Source organism: Vidua macroura, chromosome 2, assembly GCF_024509145.1.
Source record: "Vidua macroura isolate BioBank_ID:100142 chromosome 2, ASM2450914v1, whole genome shotgun sequence".
Taxonomy (NCBI): Eukaryota; Metazoa; Chordata; class Aves; order Passeriformes; family Viduidae; genus Vidua; species Vidua macroura.
Genome location: NC_071572.1, coordinates 74,282,178 through 74,303,375, shown reverse-complemented (window position 1 = coordinate 74,303,375; position 21,198 = coordinate 74,282,178). Strand labels below are relative to the sequence as shown.

At 41.1% G+C, this 21,198-nt stretch overlaps 1 protein-coding gene across 7 annotated transcripts in view; it reads left to right on the top strand.

Moving 5' to 3' along the window:
- The window catches only part of EPHB6 (EPH receptor B6), a 67,187-nt gene extending 46,727 nt beyond the window's left edge, over nucleotides 1-20,460 (top strand). For all 7 annotated transcript variants that reach the window (XM_053970655.1, XM_053970656.1, XM_053970657.1 and 4 more), the window contains 11 exons: nucleotides 8,808-8,932; nucleotides 9,945-10,107; nucleotides 10,879-10,993; nucleotides 13,727-13,782; nucleotides 13,898-14,017; nucleotides 14,412-14,659; nucleotides 15,571-15,786; nucleotides 16,816-16,965; nucleotides 17,114-17,307; nucleotides 18,552-18,707; nucleotides 19,737-20,460. In XM_053970655.1, the coding sequence (XP_053826630.1) occupies nucleotides 8,808-8,932; nucleotides 9,945-10,107; nucleotides 10,879-10,993; nucleotides 13,727-13,782; nucleotides 13,898-14,017; nucleotides 14,412-14,659; nucleotides 15,571-15,786; nucleotides 16,816-16,965; nucleotides 17,114-17,307; nucleotides 18,552-18,707; nucleotides 19,737-19,845 (1,652 nt within the window). In that variant the 3' untranslated portion in view covers nucleotides 19,846-20,460. The remainder of the gene's footprint in view (nucleotides 1-8,807; nucleotides 8,933-9,944; nucleotides 10,108-10,878; nucleotides 10,994-13,726; nucleotides 13,783-13,897; nucleotides 14,018-14,411; nucleotides 14,660-15,570; nucleotides 15,787-16,815; nucleotides 16,966-17,113; nucleotides 17,308-18,551; nucleotides 18,708-19,736) is intronic.
- Nucleotides 20,461-21,198: the final 738 nt, after the last annotated feature.

Here is a 21,198-nt window from a genome sequence, read left to right as displayed (position 1 = left end):
GCTGGCCGCGGTTTCTACTGCCGCACGCGAGGGATGTTGGCAAAGAGAGAAGGAATATCCACTTTGTCCACGAGGGAGGCTGAAAGGCTTTAATGGCCGCGGGAGCTGTGGTGGAGAAGTTGCAAACCGCCCCCAACTCCGTGTGGACGAAAATGGCCCTGAGATCTGGGAGGCGTGGGGTTTTATCGGGGGCAGGACGAGGAGAGCAGAAGCCCTCCCGCCAAATGGGGACAGGCGCTGTGGCGATGACGTGGACCATGGCGCCTGACGGGGACGCAACGGGGGCGGACCCTGGGCTCCGGGGCGAACAGGGTTGCAGGATCGGGGTGACAGACACCGAACTCTCCAGACGGGACAGGGAGTGGTTACAGGAGCAGCAGGCTGAAGCTCCAATAGTAAGAGACCCGGAGCGAACCACCGCAGTGGGGGGAGAAACACAGGGGGTGCGCAGGGGTACACAGCACTCGGCTAGCTAACATAGATCATAACCCCTAATCTGAACCCAAACCCGGGATGCAACATACCTGTGTTGTGTGCCTTTTTTTATCCTGCCCGGTTAGTTCCATAGTTTCACTTTTGCCCTTCTCATTCCTGCCTTATCTAAATGGGCTTTCCATTCTTGCTTCTTGGAAAAAAAACTCAAGTTTAGCAGCTGATGTGATCGTTGCGGAAGGAGCTGCCCTGGAGAAAATTCCAATGGGAGATGTTGCGCTGTGGGTCAGACAAAGCACATCGTTTCACTGTGCAAGAGAGGGGACGCTACTAGGGTTTGATGAAGATTTTGTGAGCATCAGTTTGCCAGAGAAGCTATTCATTTTCTCTATCCCCTGCTCTTCTCCATTTTATCGTCTTATTTTCCTCTTAATAAGAAACATTTTTTTTTTTCCTTTATATGGTAGAAATATTAAAATATGTTGTGCAGTTATATTCAAAGATGTCATGATCCTTGTAACTAGAAACTAAATCATGGGGATGACTAAACTAACATACTAATGGGTTGTGTGGGCAGTCAGAGGAGTTCTGTTTCCTGTAAATATCATTTACAAGGACTGGAGCTGGAGAGAGACGCATACATCCAGGCATAGAGTTCTGCTAAATGTCAGCATTAAGAGGCTTGGGCATATGTTGTTCTTCACAAGCATGTATAAGCTAATATGGAGAGGAATTATACACAGCCTGTTTAAGAGGATATAATAAGGAGTAATGTGATGGAGAGGAGAAGGAGGGGTAACATTTTGAACTGAGTGACAGAAAATGTCTGCAAACATTTAGCGTTGTGTAAATGTTAAACTGAAACAAATCCTGTATGAGATTCCAGAGTGTAGTGTGGAAACCCCTGCAAAACAAGTTTTTGGTAAAGCTCCAGGCAAGTGCTGTGAAACCAGATGTGGCATCATGGGCTTGGTTAAATCACATCTTATCACTTCTGCTTCTATTATATGGAAAGAAAGGGAATATATATTATACCCCCTATCTAATTTCCTGCTGTTAATAGATGCCAGGGGGTTGATCTGTTTGTTCCCTTTGAAATGTTACCTGACAGATACCAAGCAGCAAAGCACCTCTAGGATCCCTGGTCCCCTTAAAAGGCAGGCTGCAAGTGGGTGATCAGTTTTTGTTTACAGTAAAATGTGTCTGGGTAATTTGCATGGTAATTCCAGGCAGTTCCTTTGGCTTCTCTTGGAGAAAGGTGGGTGTTCTACTAACATCCTACAGAATTCTCTTTCTTCATGCTTCTCATCTCAACCTTCTTTATCTATATCAGAGATAACTTAATTGAGCAGCTGCTCCCTCCTCCTTCCTGAAATCACCCAATCTACCCTCTTTATCTGTTTGAATTTTCTGACCACTCCTTTTCCAAGTGTCTCATAATGTCTTTGGGTGTCTTGGGTGCTTCTCTCTTAGGTGCCTCTCCTGTGCAGTAAAGCTGTTTCAGGGAAGAACAACTTCCTTAAACATCAGTGTGTACTGAGTGGCTTCTTTTTGTGTTTGGTCGCAGTTTTTTCTTTCCTTGCTTTTCCTTGGGATCGTTAGGAGTGAGCTTGAGATGAGCTGCCCTCGATTTGTACTGACAGCTCATACTAACAAGGCCCTGCTTCCTCCATCACATGGCCTGTCTCATCCATACCCCCTTCCTTTTGATCCCTTCAGCAGCTTTTCACTTTAGCATTGCTTGTTGATGTTGTGTTATTGTAACAATTATTATTTCTGTTGTTATTATTATACAAGCAGAGATAGAACTTTCAGAGGATTGTACATGCTGAGAGAAAAAGGGTACAGGAAAACATAAAGGGTAAAAAAAAAAAAAAAAAAAAAAAAGCAAAAGCAAACCAGAGAAAGGTACAGTGACAGGATAAAGGGCCATAGCAAAAATTTTCTCTCCACTGAATTAAAGATGACCCAAAAAAAGATCCTCCAGTCCTGGCAGTTTCTGAAGATTCTGCTTACTCATACATCAGTCTGAGTTCTCTCTCTTCTTCTAAAGTGCTGGTCCAAAAAACACTGCTGCCCCTTTGTTAGTGGTGTCTTAGGCAATGTTCTGTGTGGAAACAGTTCTACTTTTTCTTCTTCCCATGATACCTATTCACTCTTTAACTTTGTCTCAAAACACTGTTCCTCTAAGAGTTTGCGTACCCCTCACAGTCTTCTGGCCCTTCTTCAGAGCATGATAGGATCCTTTGGTTACACAATCACATTTTTCTCTGGCAGACTGATTATGATGTTCCTACTCTTCAGTGATATTGTGCCTGAAATCAGAATTAGAGGGCTGTCACTGAAAAACCTTTATTGTAAGACTTAACCTGAAACATGAGACCTGTTTGAATAGCAGTAATGAAACCTGTTTGGATAGTAATAGTGTGAAATGCAAATATGATATGCTAATCACCGGAAGAACTGTGCAGAGATGAGACAAGAGAAGGGAATTGCTTTCAGCTCAGGTTTGAAGTGCTGAGGGTGAATACCTAAATAAATGTCAGGAAGTATAGAGAGATGTTGGAAGGCTGTTCCAGATAGCAGGAACCATATGATGAAAGGCAATTATGTAATTCTAATGAAGTTATACTTTATCACAGGTGTGAACCTGACACACAAAAATGCAAAGAACTTAAACTCTTACCATATTATCACAAAAAATAAAACTGACTAAATTTTTGTTCATTATTTTAACATCTTCAAGTGTATTTATCAGGGTAAACAAAGTCTCTTCTTATGTCTAAGGACAGAAGTCAGGTTTTCATTTAAAGGACTGTGAAAAAATTTTTTCTATGCACAGCTGTAACTACCTGTAACTATCACTTTTCCCCTGCAACTTTCACTGAAGCATGTAGTAATGTCTGTTGCCAGAGAAATGCTACTGAACTTATTTGTTCAGGCAGTTCTTACATTCCTAGAAAGAAGAGGAAAAAAGAAAGGCAGCAGAGATTTAAATGTTGGCACAAATCAATGCAGACTTTTAAAAGCAAGTGTATTGGGATTTTTAGCTGAGTCCAGACATTCTGAGAGCTAGTAGAGGTATGTGAAGATACAGGTTATTTGACCAGGTTGCCTTGTACCTGTGAAAATATATGCATCAGCCTTCTGCATCAGTGGAAATCAGAGCAGTAGAACCTGGCAATACCGAAAATCTGTAGCATTGCAGAAATGTGTGCTAGACAGTCTGAAGACTTGTGTAAGAGGCTGAATGGGCACAAGGACACTTTTGGGTAGTGCTAGGAAGTTTAAGAGGACCTGACAGAAGATTTTCACATGAAATGGTGTGAGAAGAGGAAAGGAATTAAATGCCAAGTATGATTATATGAGATTGTGAAGGGAAATGATGAACTGCTTGAAGATGTTTGGTTTCCCAAAGAGATCCAAAAGAGTACAGTAGACTTAGTTGGCAAAAGCAGGGACAAAGGCAAGGCATTTTCTAGTTCAAAACAAGAAAGAAATAAGACGAGAGCTGTCAAAAGCTCCATGCTGTTGTGTTTTGCCAGGCTAAAGCCAGCAGGTACAGCAAGTAGAGTGTGAGTGTTCTTTGTCCTCTAAATGAAATACATTTGTCAATTTAGCATCTTTAATGGATTTGCCTAGCTATGACTGGGAATTAATAACAATTTTTATGGTCACTCCACAAAAAGGAACTATTCCAGTTTCTCTCTTTACTATGCCCAATCTCTACAGCATGAGCAGAGAATGAATGTGCTTATTTTCAAAATTCAGGTTTCACTTACTGTTTAAACGAAGTCAGAAACCTTTTGAGCAAGTATAAGTATAAAATACAAAGTAAAACATGGCGCCTTGTGTCATAAAGGCTATTTTCCTCTTTATTAAGCATGAGTGGAATGCATATACAAAAACTAATAATAAGAGAGGGAAGGGAAGTTAAAATAACTGACTAATTTGCCCTTTTAAAGCACTCTTCATCCATAGGGAGCAAAAGTACAAGGTTATGACAGAAGACAGTCCAAGATACTTTTAAAGGATTTTTGGGTATTTAGAGAAAGGGACAGAACTAAATTGAAATGTGTGGAAAAATGTAGGACATTTTCAAAATAAAGATAAGATAATAAACATATTAAGAAGGGAATTTCCATGCTGCATTCAGGCTGATCTTCCTAGAAGATGATGTTTGGGAAGCTGGAACAAAGCTAAGAACGAAGCTAGGGCCTTCATGTCATCTGCTTGGAATATGAGAATAGGATACCTGAAGAGATAATAAAAGTGAAATAACTATGAGAGAATGTAGAGGCATGTTAGTGAACATTAGAAGTCTAGCTGAGGTTGATCAAACTGTATAACTTCAGAAGACTGTGGAGCAAGACTGAAGGGGAAGAAAACACCTAACTAGATATAACACATAGGTCTTGACAGGATTTAGTTTGAATCCCAGCTGAGTGATGACCCACGAGCCAGTTGTCTGAACTCCTCTTGTATTCTGTGGGTATCTAGTCAGTACTGCTAAATGAGGGTCTCCTCAGAATCAGAAAATGGCTAAGCTTGGAAGATACCTCTGGAGAACGTATTCTCCAACCTGTCTGCTTATCAGGGTCACCTCAAGCAAATTGCAAATTGACCACACCCAGAACACCTTTGAATATTGCCAAGGTTGGAAACTCAACAACCCCTTTGGATGAAGGTGAGGCTTAGCTGCCTGCCTATCCCTGTGTCCTCTTTCCTTCCCTTACTGAGGAGAGGAGTGACATTTGTTTTCCACTAGTCCTCAGGCACCCCTCACAGTCACAAAGATGATTCTAAGATTATCAAGAGTGCCCTCAAAATTACATCAGCCCGAAGGATGCATCCCATCAGGGTCTGTGAAATGGTGTAGTTTGCCTAAATATTCAGTCAGCTGATCTGGCATGAGGAAAAAGATCTTCCTGGCTGCAAACTTCCCCAAGGTCTGCACAACCTGGTGTTCCTAAAGGCAAGACTTGGTGGTAAAGACTGATGTGAAGAAGATGCCCTGTGTCACCAGGACCTTGCACCACCCAGCAGTTGGCCCACATTTTCCTTCTTCCTTGAACCGCCTCTGTACTTAGAGAAACCCTTCTTGCTGTTGACATCCTGTACCAGATGTGATTCCAGGTAGGCTCTGCCTTTCCTAGCCATGTGTCTACATGATTGGACAATGCCTCTATGTTCCTCTCAGGCTACCTGCCTGTGCTTCCACCCTCCACCTGCTTCCTTTTTGTGTCTGAGTTTAGGTAGGAGCTCCTTGTTCAAACATGCAGGCCTGTTGGCATTGTTTGCCTGAATTTGTGCTTGTTGGGATGGACTGCTTTTGCACCTGGAAGAAGTAATCCTTGCACATGAGCTAGCTTTTTTGAGCCACTCTTCCCTCCAGGGTGTTATCCCACGGGATTTCTCCAGGCAGAACCACAAAGGGGTCACATTGGCTCTCCCAAAGTATCTTCATGGAATGTAATATGGACTGAATGTCACATGCCAGAAATGCTCATGGTCTGCCAAGAATGGCACTTGGCTGTGCTCTGCATAAGTGGGGATTGCCATGTATTGTTACATGAGTCTGCATTTCCTTTGCACTCCTTACTTACCTAGTCTGTTGATTGAGATAGATTTTTAGTTTTGCAGGCACGTGTCTGCTGCCAGGAAAAAATTTGTCTTGCAACTGACAACCACAAAATATAGAATCTGGGAGTTGTATTTAACTGGTGTTTGGACTTCTTTACAGCTTTAACTAGGTTTATGTGGGCAAGAATTTTCCATACATTTGGTATTATTTAAATTGCATACAATGAGAACTGCTTTTTCAGTCTTAATTAAAGATCTGATCTCATAGCACGTTTTTTGCTTTCAGTAAATAGAATAGAATAGAATTAGAATTAGAATTAGAATTAGAATTCAGTAGAATAGTTGGAAATGAACCTACAATGATCATCTAGTCCAGCTGCCCAGATTGGATTGAATCAGGCACTGTGATTTCAGCTGCCATTAGCCAGGGATGTAACATGTCTATGTCTATAAACCTCATGTAAAAAGAAAATAATAAAACTGACAAATCAATATAGACCTGGACACATTTGTGTATACAAAAGAAAGCTTTGAAAGCAAAGTTCTGTTATAAACATTTTTAAAAGTGGGCATGCAAACAAGGGAAAATACTCACCTAGCACTTCTGTGGCAGCAGAGGTATTGAATTTTGAATGTCTGTAGACATAAAACCTTGAACTTTATATTTCGTAATGTATTAACACTGAGAGAATAACCTTATGATACACCTCTGACAGGAAATATGTACTTACTCCACCAACAATTATGTTTGCCTTGCACATCACCTTAGTATTGGTATTCATACCATGTTAGTATGAAATTTTCAAAAGAGAAATCTTGATATCTGTTTTAATTCAAGTGATGGAAGAGCTCCCTGGTCAGTGTTTCATGATTTTTTAGGTCCTTAAAAGAGAGGCAAACATGTATCAAAATCTAAACTATGTCTCAGAGAGGCAGATTAAAGAAAATCTGCCTTGCAGTGATTCATTGCTGGTTTTATTTCTGAGAGTTTTTAATGGCTTTTGCTCTAAGTAGTGTCACTGAAATTACTATTTTTAATACAACAGACTGCAGTATCCTGGTTGCCCCCCCGCCCCCCGCCACCATCTGATTACCCTAAGTGATGGACATATCTCGATAATAGGAACATTCTAGAATGCTGAGGCACATGGTCAAGAGATACAACTGAGGGATGTTTTTGCTATTTCCTTGTTGATTAATTCTTCCAAGTAGGGGAAAAATTTGGGATTGGGAAGAAATGAGAAGCAAGAGAAGAATAACTGTTAGAGCTGGGAAGGAGAGGAACTGAGGGGAGATTTAATTCTGATCATTCTGTAAAATCTTAGAAGGAAGTGAACTGTTCCCTGGCAATGTAGCTTTGCGTTTAGTTTTGCACCTCTCCTGCGTGTTTGCTTTGTGTCTCCGTGGAAGACAGTTAAACTTTTTGGAACATTAAATGTAGCAGAATCTGTCTTAGTCAAATGTTAACTGACCAGTTACCTTCTGACATTTTAATACATTATAATAATTATATAATAATTATGTTATTCATTCGCATCTTAAATGCTACATATAGTCTTGGTTAATTGTTGCTCTCTTCCATTCTTGTCACAACATTCTCATTGGCAGGTGGAGTAGTTGTGTAATCTTGTTTGAAGGACAAGCAATGGTAAAAAGTAACGAGGAGAGAAAGCATTTTATGGCTTAGACTCTTATTTTGTTTCATTTACATTTTTAAATTAGTTCCCACTTGCCTGAGCTATTTGAAGCCCATCTGAAATATGTTTTACAGAATAATTTTATCTTGTTATTAAAAAGAATCCTTTTATCTTTTTCACGATTAATGAGGGAAGAAAGTACTATTCTGCAGGTTTTGATCATTTGCCAAATGTCTCTACTTCATTCTTCACATCAAGGAAGTTTACATCTATTTTCTAAAACCGGTGGGGTTTGGTGGCAGCTTTTCATTGGCATGCTTTTCCTGGAAAATTTAAATGTTGCTGAAAATGTTGTGTCCATTAGGAAAATGAGGATACCCTAGCTGCTTACCTGTAGGTTTCTTGGCAACATGACATTTTCTTTGCAGAGAGAAAGCAAAACTTGAGAAGAGCTTTGTGGAAAGACAGCTGGCAGGCTGAAAGAGCCTCTTAAAATTGTCCTGAGATTTTTGCTTGGAAATCTCTCCCAAGATGTTGTTCATACACTCTTAGCTTTTGCATGAACCTGGAGAGTGTGGACGTGTGTGGAGATGGGTTCATGAATGGTTTTGATAGAAATGGATTTCCATTCTCTAGAGTGTTTCATATACAAGGTCTCCATTACTCTGGTAGCCTATACTTGATTTTTTTCACCCAGGAAAAGAATTACAGTCTGGGGGAGTAGCAGAAGAGAAGCAATGTGCTCTGCTTTTGTTCTCACCACCATCGTATTCTTTGTCCAAGTATGATCTTAAAAAAAGGCAGTGGCATGGAGCACCTTCTCACCTTGCACATAAAAATTGCACATTTGAAGATCAGAATTATATTCCAGCTATAATATAGATAATTTCTTAACTCCTGTGCATAATCAGTTGGATTTGGATTTCTTTGTTTTCTTTCAGTCTGAGTTGTCAATGACAGTCTGACTGTCTCCCAGCAGAGTAGTATTGTGCCTAGATTTCTTCTGATTATTTTACAAAGTGCTTCATAATGCAAATTAAGGAAAGTTAAAGGAAGAGCTGGCCTAACTTACTAACTCATCCTAAGGAATGTTCAATGACAGTTAATTTTTAAGCCCATCCCTTTGCAATCTCTCCTTTTTGTCTTTTATTCCAGTCCCCTCTGCTGTGCCTATGATGCATCAGGTGAGTCGTACTACCAACAGCATCACACTGTCGTGGCCTCAGCCAGACCAGCCCAATGGGATCATCCTGGATTACCAGCTACGCTACTTTGACAAGGTGAGCAAAAAGTCATACTGAGCACTTGATGTCTGGGTGATGCACCCCAGCGTCAGAATGACCAAGGTGGAAAAAAAATGCTTCAGTTACGATGAAGGAACAAACTCTAGCAATACCAGAAGTTTGTGATAGACAAGCCATCTGACATCAGTCCATCTGCATTTCCCAACTTGGAAACATCTAGGGACAAGGCAAATTTTAATAAAAGAGAAGACACATGTTTAAGGTTAAAAACTGCAGCTAACAATAAGTTTAGTATCAGCTGACACAGGTAACAGTGGAAGGAGCTGAAGTTTCTAAATATGTTTACTGGAATTGGATTCACTGCAAGTCTGTCATTCATTTATGAGGAGAAGTCTCATGTCCCCATTTATGCCTGGACAGACATCTCTAAGAAATTTTATGAGAAGAAATGCCCTCTTCCATTTGCTAAGTGGCAAATACCTCTTTGTGTGCTGGGATTACAGGGTGGCAAATACAAATTTGTCCTCCACTCACATGTCTTGTGACTCCTAATCCATCTGACTTGAGGGGAAGAGATGTGTGGGGCTGTTCAGACAAACTCCCATTCCATATTACTGGTCTTTCACATAAATACTTTTGCAGGATTTTGCAGGGCTACTGTTTTTTAGAGGTAAAAAGGACTGCTATTTGTGAAAACTTGTGTAGCAGCTTCATGGATACAGCTTTACATGTGTTCTTGCTCTGAATTCTCCTAGGAGAGTAGATGAGTTTGGAGTCTATAGGAAGTGAACCACAGGACAAAGTTTTGTCTTTCATTTTTGTTTAGATTGAGAGTCTTTAGCAGAGCTTTGCAGGAAGCCCAGGCCCGGGGGAATGAAACGCAGCAGTGAGTAGTGAGAGAGGAAGTAAGGTCTGGAATAGCAGCTGTTGTTGGGAGGCTCTGTAAAGGTTCAAAGACTATTGGGTTGACATGGAAACTGTCGTGATGAGGAGAGTGAGCAGTGTAGGCAGAAGTTTCACATTCTTTTTTGGTCATTGACATTCACAGGCAGAAGATGAGGATAATTCATTGACCTTAACTAGTGAGACCAACATGGCCACGATACCAAGTCTGAGCCCAGGCAAGATCTATGCCTTCCAAGTGCGTGCTAGGACAGCAGTCGGCTACGGCCCTTACAGTGGGAAGATGTATTTCCAGACTTCAACAGGAGGTAAGTGCTGCCATTTTGTGCCAAGGTCTGCACATGATCACCTTCCACTTGCCTGTGTCCCTGACTGTATTGGCTTATCCTCTGGAGGACTGCTACCAGACACTCCTACTCAACTTGTATTTCTGTTTATAATAATTTGCATATGCAGATTTGGTCACTCAGAGAAGCTTCATGCTGTCAGAGGATATTGTTTATGCTACTGCCAGACTCCCCAGCCCTACTCCTTGTTGCCTCTGTGCCTCTGACCAGCAGGTGCAGTGTGCCAGTAAAAATCTCTTTAGGGGGATGTGGCAGTACACTGCACTATATACTGCTGTAGTTTGGCCCCCAGCTGTCACAGGACAGCTTACAGCTGAAAGCTCTGTGAATATCTAAAAGACAGGTGGGACATAGGACACAAAGGTAGATGGGACACAGGCATGTGTGCCTTCCAGCATGATCACCATCCTTTTGGTATGGATGAAAGGTACTCAACTACGTCACTGGCAAGCTACATTAATAGGGGACAGTGGGATTACAGCCCAGGTGTAGAGCTATCCTGTGCTTAAGTGGCTTGTCAGCTGTCAGTGGACCAGGGGAAGAGAAAGTGGATTCAGAGGGAGCACTGGCTTTTCATATGTAGGAAAGAAGGCGCTGGAGAAACACAATGACTGGTGAGCAAAGGGCTGGTAGGGCTGGAATTATGGGAGAGATCTTGGTGAGCAGAAGGGAAACTCTGCACAGTTCCTGTCCTCTGCATCCGTGTGTGTGTATGTGTGTCTTCCTTGCCAGGGGAGCGCTCGGAGATGGTGCAGGACCGACTGCCGCTGATTGTGGGCTCAGTGCTCGGGGGTCTGGCCTTCTTGGTAATTGCTGCCATTGCCATCCTTGCCATCATCTTCAAGAGGTGAATTCCTTGACCTGCTCATGTGCACTTCAGACAGTGGAACTTCCTTACACCCGCAACATAACCCCGTCCCAAGGGAAACAGCCTGATCTGCATTTATCCAGATGTCCTTGAGATGCCATTCTCTAATTAAGGAAAGATCCTGACCCATTACTCCTATCTGGGGAGCCTCTCCTTTGGTAAACCACTCATGTGATAGAAACCACTTAGCTGATATTTGGCTAGTTAGCAATATGGACACAAGGAAAGCATTTCAAAGCTGGTACTCAAAAGGTATTTAAATGCACTGCTGTGAAGGAGGGACTGTAAATTGTATTTTAGGCAAGCACGTAGAGAATGAAACAATGTAGTGCAGAAGGACTGGTGGAATAAGTATGCATATCCAGTTATTTAGAAGGTGATAAATACCCTTTCACCAATGACCAAGAAACAAGGGCTCATTTGCTGAAGAATAAAATCTATTCAACCCCAGTGGTTCCATGGAACACTAGCTCATAAAATACAGGTTAAAGAAAGCAAATACCACTTTCCATTTTGGAAAGAATAAAGGGCATATAAAAGATTGTAGAGATAATCTGTTACAGAAAAAAAAAATGAGAGAAATTTTAAAGAGAAAAAAGTAGGAGTTACTATTTTTGTAGAGGTACAAAAGTAAACAATGGGGGTTTTGTTATTTGAAGAAAAGAAACAGTCATTACCCACTCCTTGAATTTACTGAGGTTTGAACTTAATCCCCTAGATTGTCAGTAATGGATTTCTCTGTCTTTGCTCTACTGTGCCTCTGCACAAGAGGGACTTTTTAGCTTTTTCTGCTGATGTAAAAAAAAATGTATAAACTACTTAACTTTAGAAAGTGACATCTAGTTTTAATGATTTCTTTTTTGTTCTCTTCCCTTTTCTACATTTGTTTCCTCCTCTTGTATATATTTTTTTTTAATATTTTTCTTTCTGGAAAGAAAATAATTATCAAATATTGTTATATTTGAAATGATGCTTCCTTTTGTTGCTTTGAACTGTTAAAAATACCATTTCTTGTTACAGCTGGAAATGTGATATTCTGTGCACAACTCAATAAAGCATATATTTTTCTAAAAAAAATAAACCAAACCCAGAATAAGTTAATATTACCAAAACTGTGTTGGGGAAAGACATTAACAGTATCTGTAAATATACATATGAGGAAATATAATAAAAAATACATTCATTTGTACTTAAAGAATTATGTACAGTTAATAGACAGTTTTTCAGAAAAAGATAGCAAATTTCTATTTTAAATTTGTCCTTGATAAGAAAATAAGTTTGAAGATGCAGAAAATGAGGAACACTAGATGAAATGAGTAGTTCCATAAAAATTTGAACATCTATAAAATCAAATGCTATGACTTACTTGTTTTTATAAATTGTTGGTACACATTTTTCAGGCAATATGCACTGTGAAACATCTCTTTTAGCTAATTGTTTTGTTGGCTTTTTATATGGAAAACAATGAATTTGTTAGATAACCTATAAAAAACCTGACTTTCAGGTTCAACAGCAGAGTTAGAGCTCTTAGGTATAGGCCCCCAGCAAAGCCGATTTCTTTGCACAAGAGAAAAAAATTTGAAGTTAAAACTGTATGTGGTTTTGAAAGCAGAATTTAAAGAGATAAGTCTGACAAGTAGGAATAATACAGTTAGCTGTTAGAATGTCAGAATTACTTATGTTCATAAAAAAAAGTAACATAATGTTTCATGATACTTTGCCTTCAAATGCTAATTGAATCAGCAGCTAAAAGGTCTCATGCTGAAACAGCAAAACATGAGTTGACACAAATCCATGCAGACAGCGGGGATACTGCAGGATACTGTAGGGTTTGATTTACAATCTGGTCTAATTAATAGGATGATTGGAAACTAGCATGAAATGTAATTTTTTTTTTTTTTAAATGAACACTGCTTGGAACAAAGGAAGTAGCTTGAAAATGGCAAATAGATTTAATGCAAACAAAGAATAGAATGAAACTTCTAAAATAATTGTGTGGGAAATAAATGGTGAATCATACACATTCAGAAGGAGAATGAAATCTGAGAAATGCCTATGCTGAGAAGGACCTATGCTTACTAGAAATTAGATGCATATATGCAATAAACCTTACAATATTAAAAATCTGTTTTGATCTACACATGCAAAAGTCACATCAAGGAACAGATTTCCATCTGTTTGGCTCTGTGTGGTTGGATTTGAGTACCATACTTACGAATAGAATGGCCAAAGTAAATGCTGTTAAACAAAGCCAGGAGGAAAAATAATTGGGGGAGATCTGTACATATTAAGCATTAGAGTAAATGGCTCTTAGAATGTTTTTGAAGAACTTAAAAGGCATCACAGAAGAAGGCATACATTATAATTGAGAAGAATAATTTGTTGTAATTAAATTAAATTAAAATGCAAATTTAGCCTGAATAGCAATAAAACTTCCAAGGCAGTAATGTTAAACTGTAATATTCTTTTTCAGGATAGTGTTGAAAGCCCTACCATTTGTCATTTCTGAACTGGGGGTGCCAACAGTGGTATAAAAACCACCACATAGAAAACAAGCATGCACTGGTTACCAGGAGATGGGCAGGATCTTAACATCCATCTTCTACCCCTAATTTCAAGGATTCTCTGAGCCTTGCACTGAGAAGCCTACCCCAGGATTTGATGAGAGACTCTTGTGTGTGTTTTGACTTTCCTTTCCTTTGTGTCCTGCAGTAAAAGGCGAGAGACTCCATACACAGACCGCCTGCAGCAGTATATCGGTGCACGAGGTAAGTGTGTTTGAGCAACAGATGGCCAGGGCCTGTCTCTTTTCAGGACTCATTAACACCTGTGTGTCTCAGGGTTTGATTCTGGTGATGTTTTGGGCTGTTTCCCCCACTGCAGGACTCGGAGTGAAGTATTACATTGATCCTTCAACCTATGAAGATCCCAATGAAGCCATTCGAGAATTTGCCAAGGAGATTGATGTGTCCCTCATCAAGATTGAGGAGGTCATTGGATCAGGTAGTGTGAGAATCTGCAGATTATTTAAAGTGCCTTCTTGTTCACCTTGAGACCTGGCACACTACTGGCCTGAAGTGGACCAGTGGATCCATCCAGTGTCCCAGGATATCTAAACCTTCATTTTTACCAAAATTCATTTTAACCTACAAACTCTTAGATGCTAGCTCTAAACTAAGTTTAAAACACCCTTTGAAGACTCAGAACTCCTCATTTGAACCCCAAAGATGTACTAGTCTCCAACATAGACCAAAGACTTTGCCTTAATCTAAACGGTCCCATAACCCTATTTCCATGCATCACCCAAAGTCATCCACAGTAGAATGCTTTAGTCCATCTGTTTAAAATCCACTGCTGTATTTCCTTACTTGAGGTGTGTTTCTTCCCTCCCTGACAGGAGAGTTTGGAGAGGTGTGCTTTGGGCGCCTAAAACACCCAGGGAAGCGTGAATACATGGTAGCTATTAAGACCTTGAAGTCAGGTTACACAGAGGAACAGCGGCGGGAGTTCCTGAGCGAGGCCAGCATCATGGGGCAATTTGAGCATCCCAATGTCATCCACCTGGAGGGGGTGGTCACCAAGAGCCGACCAGTCATGATTGTCACAGAGTTCATGGAGAATGGATCGCTGGATTCCTTCCTCAGGGTACCACAGAGTCTCCCACAACCATTAACCTCTTTATCTCGCTGTGTGGCAGTCTCAGACCTGATAATTTTGCCTGTCCTACTTCTTCAGTCCTGTCTTCCTAAGTCCTCAGTTGCCCTCCTCAGGGGCAATAGAATTTATAGCAAATAGCCACAGTAAGTGGTTTCATGACAACATGGTGAAAACACTCCAAGGGCTCAACAACCATATAAATTTTCAGTATTTTAGACTTCTTCAACTCCAATAATTAATGTAAACAGTACCAAATCTTTGTACACACCCTTTCAGTTGCTTATGTGCATGTTCCAAATTTTTCCTTTCTAATAATGTTTTTCAGACTTTATTTCACAGAATATTTTCTAATTTCAACATTGTAATGAAGTAATGAAACTTGCAGTTATTTTTGGATTTCGAGTTTTCTAGTAATGGAGCATAAATATGGACAATCTATGTAGTATAGCTGCTTCACTTCTCCTTTTTTACTGATTCATGTGCTCATTCAGCCACAAATGCTTTGGCAGGTACAATTTGAAGAGTACATGAGCCTATTGAGTAGAACTACATAGAAGCCATTGTGAAGATCTTAGTAAAAGCAGATTTGTCTGCTCACAATCATTTAACCATCTTAGTAGTTAGTGAGGTTAGATGTAGGATGCTAAAGGGGATGTGGCCACAAGAGGAGGTTTACCTTCAGGAAAAGATCACCAATGTCTGATTTTATTTGAGATTCATTGCTTTAAGTCCACCCTCCTTTCTTATTTGTTGCCTTGAACCTTCAGATTTGGACTGAAATTAAGATGTGTGTTCTCTAACTTCATAAATCCACATTATTACCCTGCTCTTTGTTAGTCTCCCCTGTTGGCTTCATGTTCTGTGGCCATGAGAGCCTGTGTTTGCCTCCTCCCTTGCAGCAGAAGGAAGGGCAGTTCAGTGTGCTGCAGCTGGTGGGAATGCTGCGGGGGATTGCAGCCGGTATGCGCTACCTGTCAGACATGAACTATGTGCATCGTGACCTGGCAGCACGAAACATCTTGGTCAACAGTAACCTGGTGTGCAAGGTGTCAGACTTTGGGTTGTCCCGCTTCCTGGAGGATGATGCTTCCAATCCCACCTACACTGGGGGTCTGGTAAGTCACTGCTGTGGTGGGAGTTACTGTAGTGCTGACAGATAGAATTTTTTCCTGTGTTCCTCCTTGGTTTCGTGTACCTTCTCTAGTCTGTCTTAAGACCATAGAGATGCGTGGAGTAGAGACTTCTGTCTTGTGGGCTATTTGTTCCAAAGCAGTAAAAATTAAAAATAACTGAGTATCTGAGCCACTCTGCTATGTGAAGTCTCAGTGCTGTTCTTTGTGGCATGATGGTGAATAGGTCAAACCTCACAGCCTGATGTAATTATTATCTTCCCCTTTTCATTACCTTTTTATAGCACGGACAAAGGACTTAAGGAGAGACTGCAATCCTGTACTACCACTCTTTGAAGAAAGAGTTGGGTTTTTTCCTACAGAAAAGATAAATGGCCTTAGTGTATTTATGGGCTTCCAACCAACCATCAGATGAGCTTATTGCCTATGAAGTTGTGACACCTGTCACACATACTGCAAAAGGGGTGGGAGTAAAAAAGAAGGGGATGAAAAATTCAGTCACTGAAAAGTGGAACAATTTTTAGATCTGTGTGTTTTGAAGAACCAGCATCTGAATGGTATTTCATCTTACAGGTAATACCTGTAGTTAGAGAGGTCAAGATGGAAAAGGAAATGAGTTAATGCTGGCTACTCAGTGGATCTGTCCCTAAGTGCTGCAGTTTGGCATTATTTAAATGGCTTTAGATTTCCAAATGATTGTGACTCAGGATGATTTTACTATATGCCACTTTCAAATGCTGCAAAGTAAATCTGCAAAAGTATAAAATCGTGGGATTTGTAGCATCAAGGAGGCATGATTCTCTCTTTTCATTTATACTTGTCAGTAAAAGAAGGTGGAAATCTTGAACATAGTATGCATTTAAACCAGCAATGTTTCCAAGACAGAATCAATGGGACTGTCACTCTGTGCTCCAGGCTGTGTTGTGCTGCTAACATCTGATTGTTTCAGTGATGTTGTTTTCACAAGCAGTCCTTATCTCACTACATTCTGGTTGCTTTCTCTCTGCTTGCCAGGGCTGCAAAATCCCCATCCGCTGGACTGCCCCTGAAGCCATCCAGTACCGCAAGTTCACCTCTTCCAGTGATGTCTGGAGCTATGGCATTGTCATGTGGGAGGTGATGTCCTACGGTGAGAGGCCTTACTGGGACATGTCCAATCAGGATGTAAGTTTTGGAAGTGGTGAGGATGTACATCTTCCTCTCTGTGCTGTATCAATTCAAGCAGAAGAAAGCCTCACATACCAAGTGATTGAAGCTCTTTTGTCTTTTATTTTCCCAGTTGTGATAAAGCTTTGTTCTTCTTTTCTTGCAGGTAATTAATGCCATTGACCAGGACTATCGCCTGCCACCACCCCCAGACTGCCCAACTGTTTTGCATCTGCTGATGCTTGACTGCTGGCAGAAGGAGAGGGTCCAGAGACCCAAATTTGAGCAAATAGTCAGTGCCCTGGATAAAATGATTCGCAAGCCATCAGCCCTGAAAGCCATTGGCACTGGGACCAGCAGGTGAGATGGGGATTTAATGCAAAATAGTAGGACTTGTCTCTCAGTAGGCATCATGAGGAAAGGGAAGCCAGAAATCAGGCTATATAGTTTTTTTTCTAACTCTGTCATTTGAGACTGGGAACAAACAGGAAGTGGAAAAAAAGAGAGGAAGCAGGTTGGAAGAGCTGTATATCCTGATTCAGTTAATGGGGAGGTCTGAGTGCTGAATGTGACAGGAGATAAATCTCGATGAGTTGCACTGAGGACGAATTACTGAGGGATCATAAGGAATGAAGGGAGGGACACATCTGGGTGCAGCAGCACGAGATATTCTGTGATCTCACCATATTGTGTGACTACAAGAGATGATGAAGAAAAAGAAGGCCTTAGCTTAAGGAGGGAAGGAAGTCTCTACATAAGAATAATTAGAACTGCAGCTTACATCCCATATTTTCCCAACTGCATTTTGCAGTCTGATGGAACGAGAGGCAGGAGGTCAGCAAAGAAGAAGTCTCTGGAGGGATAAACGGTGCCAAGGTTAGTTGGCTGCTGGGCTGATGACAAAATTACATCCTGCTGGCCTGGAGGGGTTTTCCCTGTGGTTATAAATCTTGTCTCAGTGGAATGTACTCCACAGCTGGGGGAGGGGAAAAGTATCTAGTGATGCCCAGTTTACTAAAAGCAGCACATAAAGAGTGTTAAAACTCTGGGACAGGTTCAGATGATGAGGAAAAGAGCAAATACCATATGTAAACAGTCATCTCTTCAGCCTTTTAGTGCAATTCTTTTATCTGGTGGGTGTTGGAGCTGAAACAACGCACTCATTGTCTCATAGGTCATTATCTGACCAAAAGAGAACATTTAGGAGAGGAAGACCTAGTCACAAAGGTAAAAAAGGTGTATATGGTCTCTTTCAGAAACCTTCTCACTGCAGTTCATTGCCCAGCTAATAGGTCTAGGCCAAGAAAGTGTGGAAGGATCTTGGGCAATAAGAAGAGAATATGTCTGAGAGAGTATGGGCAATGGGAAGGGAGAATCAATTCCTTGAGTTGGTTGATTGTTTTCAGGCACAAAAAGGGACACTGGAAGTCTAGAAACAGCACATCAAGGCAGGACTTTAGGAGCCAGGGCATGAAGAACAAATGTCATTGTTCTTCATTCTGTCCTCTTCGGAGGCTGCATTCTCTCCCTCTCATAATTCTTATTTTACTAGTGTGCTCATCTGATGCCGATAACTTGGGTTTTAGAACCTGCCTCTTTTGCAGACCATCTCAGCCTCTCCTGAGCAACTGTCCTCCAGATTTCCCTTCCCTTAGTAATGCCCACGAATGGTTGGATGCTATCAAGATGGGCCGCTACAAGGAGAATTTTGACCAGGCTGGTCTGGCTACATTTGATGTCATATCACGCATGACTCTCGAGTAAGTAACAGAGCAGAGAGCAACAGTTACCAGACACTCAGTTTTCCTTGCAGTAAGTGAAAGCAGTCTGAGAAATTGGCTATATGGAAAATACATACACATGAAAAAGGAGAGGGATGCCAAAGCAAAGTAGCTACTGTTCCTTGCATGTAACTAGGGCCTCTGGACAGCATCCATGGTGTGATACACTTGTAATCTGTATCTATAAGCACTGATTCTGATCCAGTGTGCATCAGAAAATGTGTTGTCAGTGTTGCAGAGAGCCTGTTATATCAGACTGTTCATGACAGCTAGCACAGATAATAACAAGCACTTCTAAGCAGATGTGTGGAACCAGCCACACCATATACTGGGTTGAAGTGTTATGTAAAAGACAGGATCCAGGAAAACAAACATTCTTGGAATCATAGAATGGTTTGGGTTGGAACGGACTTTTAAAGATCATCCAGTCCAACACCCCTGCCTTAAGCAGGGACATCTTTCACTAGATGATGTTGATCACAGCTCTGACCAACCTGATCTTGAATGCTTACAGGGATGGGACATCCACAACTTCTCCTGGCAACCTGTTTCCGTGTCCCACCACCCTTCTTTATTTCCAGTCTAAACCTACCCTCTTTTTGTTTCAAACCACTGCCCCTTATTCTGTTACCATAGGGCCTGGTAAGAAGTCATTCTCCATCTTTCTTGTAAGCCCCCTTTATATACTGAGAAAGTTCTTTCTGGAGCCTTCTCTTCTGGCTGAAAAACTCCAACACTCTTTTTTTCTGTAGAAGATCAGCCTTCTGATCCTTTTCATGGCCCAATTGCACTGCTTCTTTTTGTGCCTACCAAGTTCTGCCAACACCCCCTCCACCCACACATATTTGTCAAGCAAAACCAGAAGCCTCGTCAGCTGTTTCTCAGGCACGGATAGGCACACACACACATATCCATACACATTTATTTGCATCTACAGCAAAATGGACTGAGACTGTTCAGAGCAAGAAGTTCATTTTAACAACTTCTGTGTCCTCTGTTGTTTTGCAGAGATATCCAGCGTATTGGAATCACCCTTGTTGGTCACCAGAAGAAGATTCTAAACAGCATCCAGCTCATGCGAGTCCATTTGAATCAACTTGAACCAGTTGAAGTGTGATGTTTACATCATCCTCATTCCACTAGTTTCAAACTCTGGAAAGGTTCTGGGGGAATTCAGAGTGATTTTCAATGTAAGAAAAAGATGTCAGTATGCTACTTGAAGACTTAACGCACCCAGAGAGTGCACACTATGTGTCCTGTTCCATGAACAAAAACCAAGCCTTGCCGTGATTTGAAAGCAGACCTAAATGACTGGTGACAGTTACATGCGGCTGATGTCATACATTGGGAATGGGTTTGGGGAGGGAAGGTTATAGTAACATGGGGTGGAGATGGAATAATGGCTTGGACAGATCACAAGCACCTGTTGCCTATTGTCTGCCAACAAAAGGTATCTGACAACTTTACAAAGTCATCAGCAGGCTTTATTTATGGCTGAGAGCCCAGCAAAGCTGCAAAGACATAATAAAGGCAACAAAAAATTCTTCTTTTTTCAGAAGAATGCCATCATGGTGTGAAAGATTATTCCTCAGATGGAGATGAACATCAGGCTATCACTTGGTGTGCCAGCTCAGTTCGGAACTGAAGTTCCAGCTAGTGCACAGCATGTGGTAAGCAAAAACAGATGTCACCTGGTACACAGGTCAGAGTAAAGAATCGAAATTCAATGCTATTTCGTGTGCAGTTCTTGGGTCTGCTCCATAATGGGAATTGCTAATCTTTTGTGCTGACGTGAGGAACAGTCCATCTATATTTATGGGACTGCAACAGAATAAACAACGATTCCTAAAATCCCTCCTGCAAGACCTGCAAGTGAAGGGGGATACAAATAGGTTCTGGTTCTCACAAGCCCATTCTTGTGAGGAAAGGCGTAACCTGTGATACACAGAAATCCTGAGTACCCAGATCTTGGGTTTTGTTTTCTTCTGAACCCCTTACAATGAAAAGCAGAAAAAATTCTGAAACCCTTTGCTGCTGAAAAATACTTCCTCTTTTTCTCACCCTAGCCATTAGGCACAGAATATTTTTTTGAAGAAAATGCAGACATGCAGTAGTCAACTTCAAACAGACCATTGGAATGGGTGAGGTGAAACTCTTTCACGAGTTTTTGTCAAGAGTGATCAGGGAATGATACCAGTCCCATAAGTCACGTCAGTCCTTAAAAAAGGGCTAACAATGTTCTTGGGTTCAACGATGCTGATCCCAAGGCACATGAGAGTGACCAGAATGGCAGAGCTTATGTATCCCTTCAGGCAGACTAGTACCTGTTTCTGGGGAAATCAGCTTCAAGAAGGAGCAGAGCTTTGGGGCTGTATCTCTCTATGTATCCCAATGAAGTTGAGCTTGAGAGGAAAATTCATTAACTATACACTTGTCTACCTCATCAACATGTAGGAAGGGAAATGGAAAT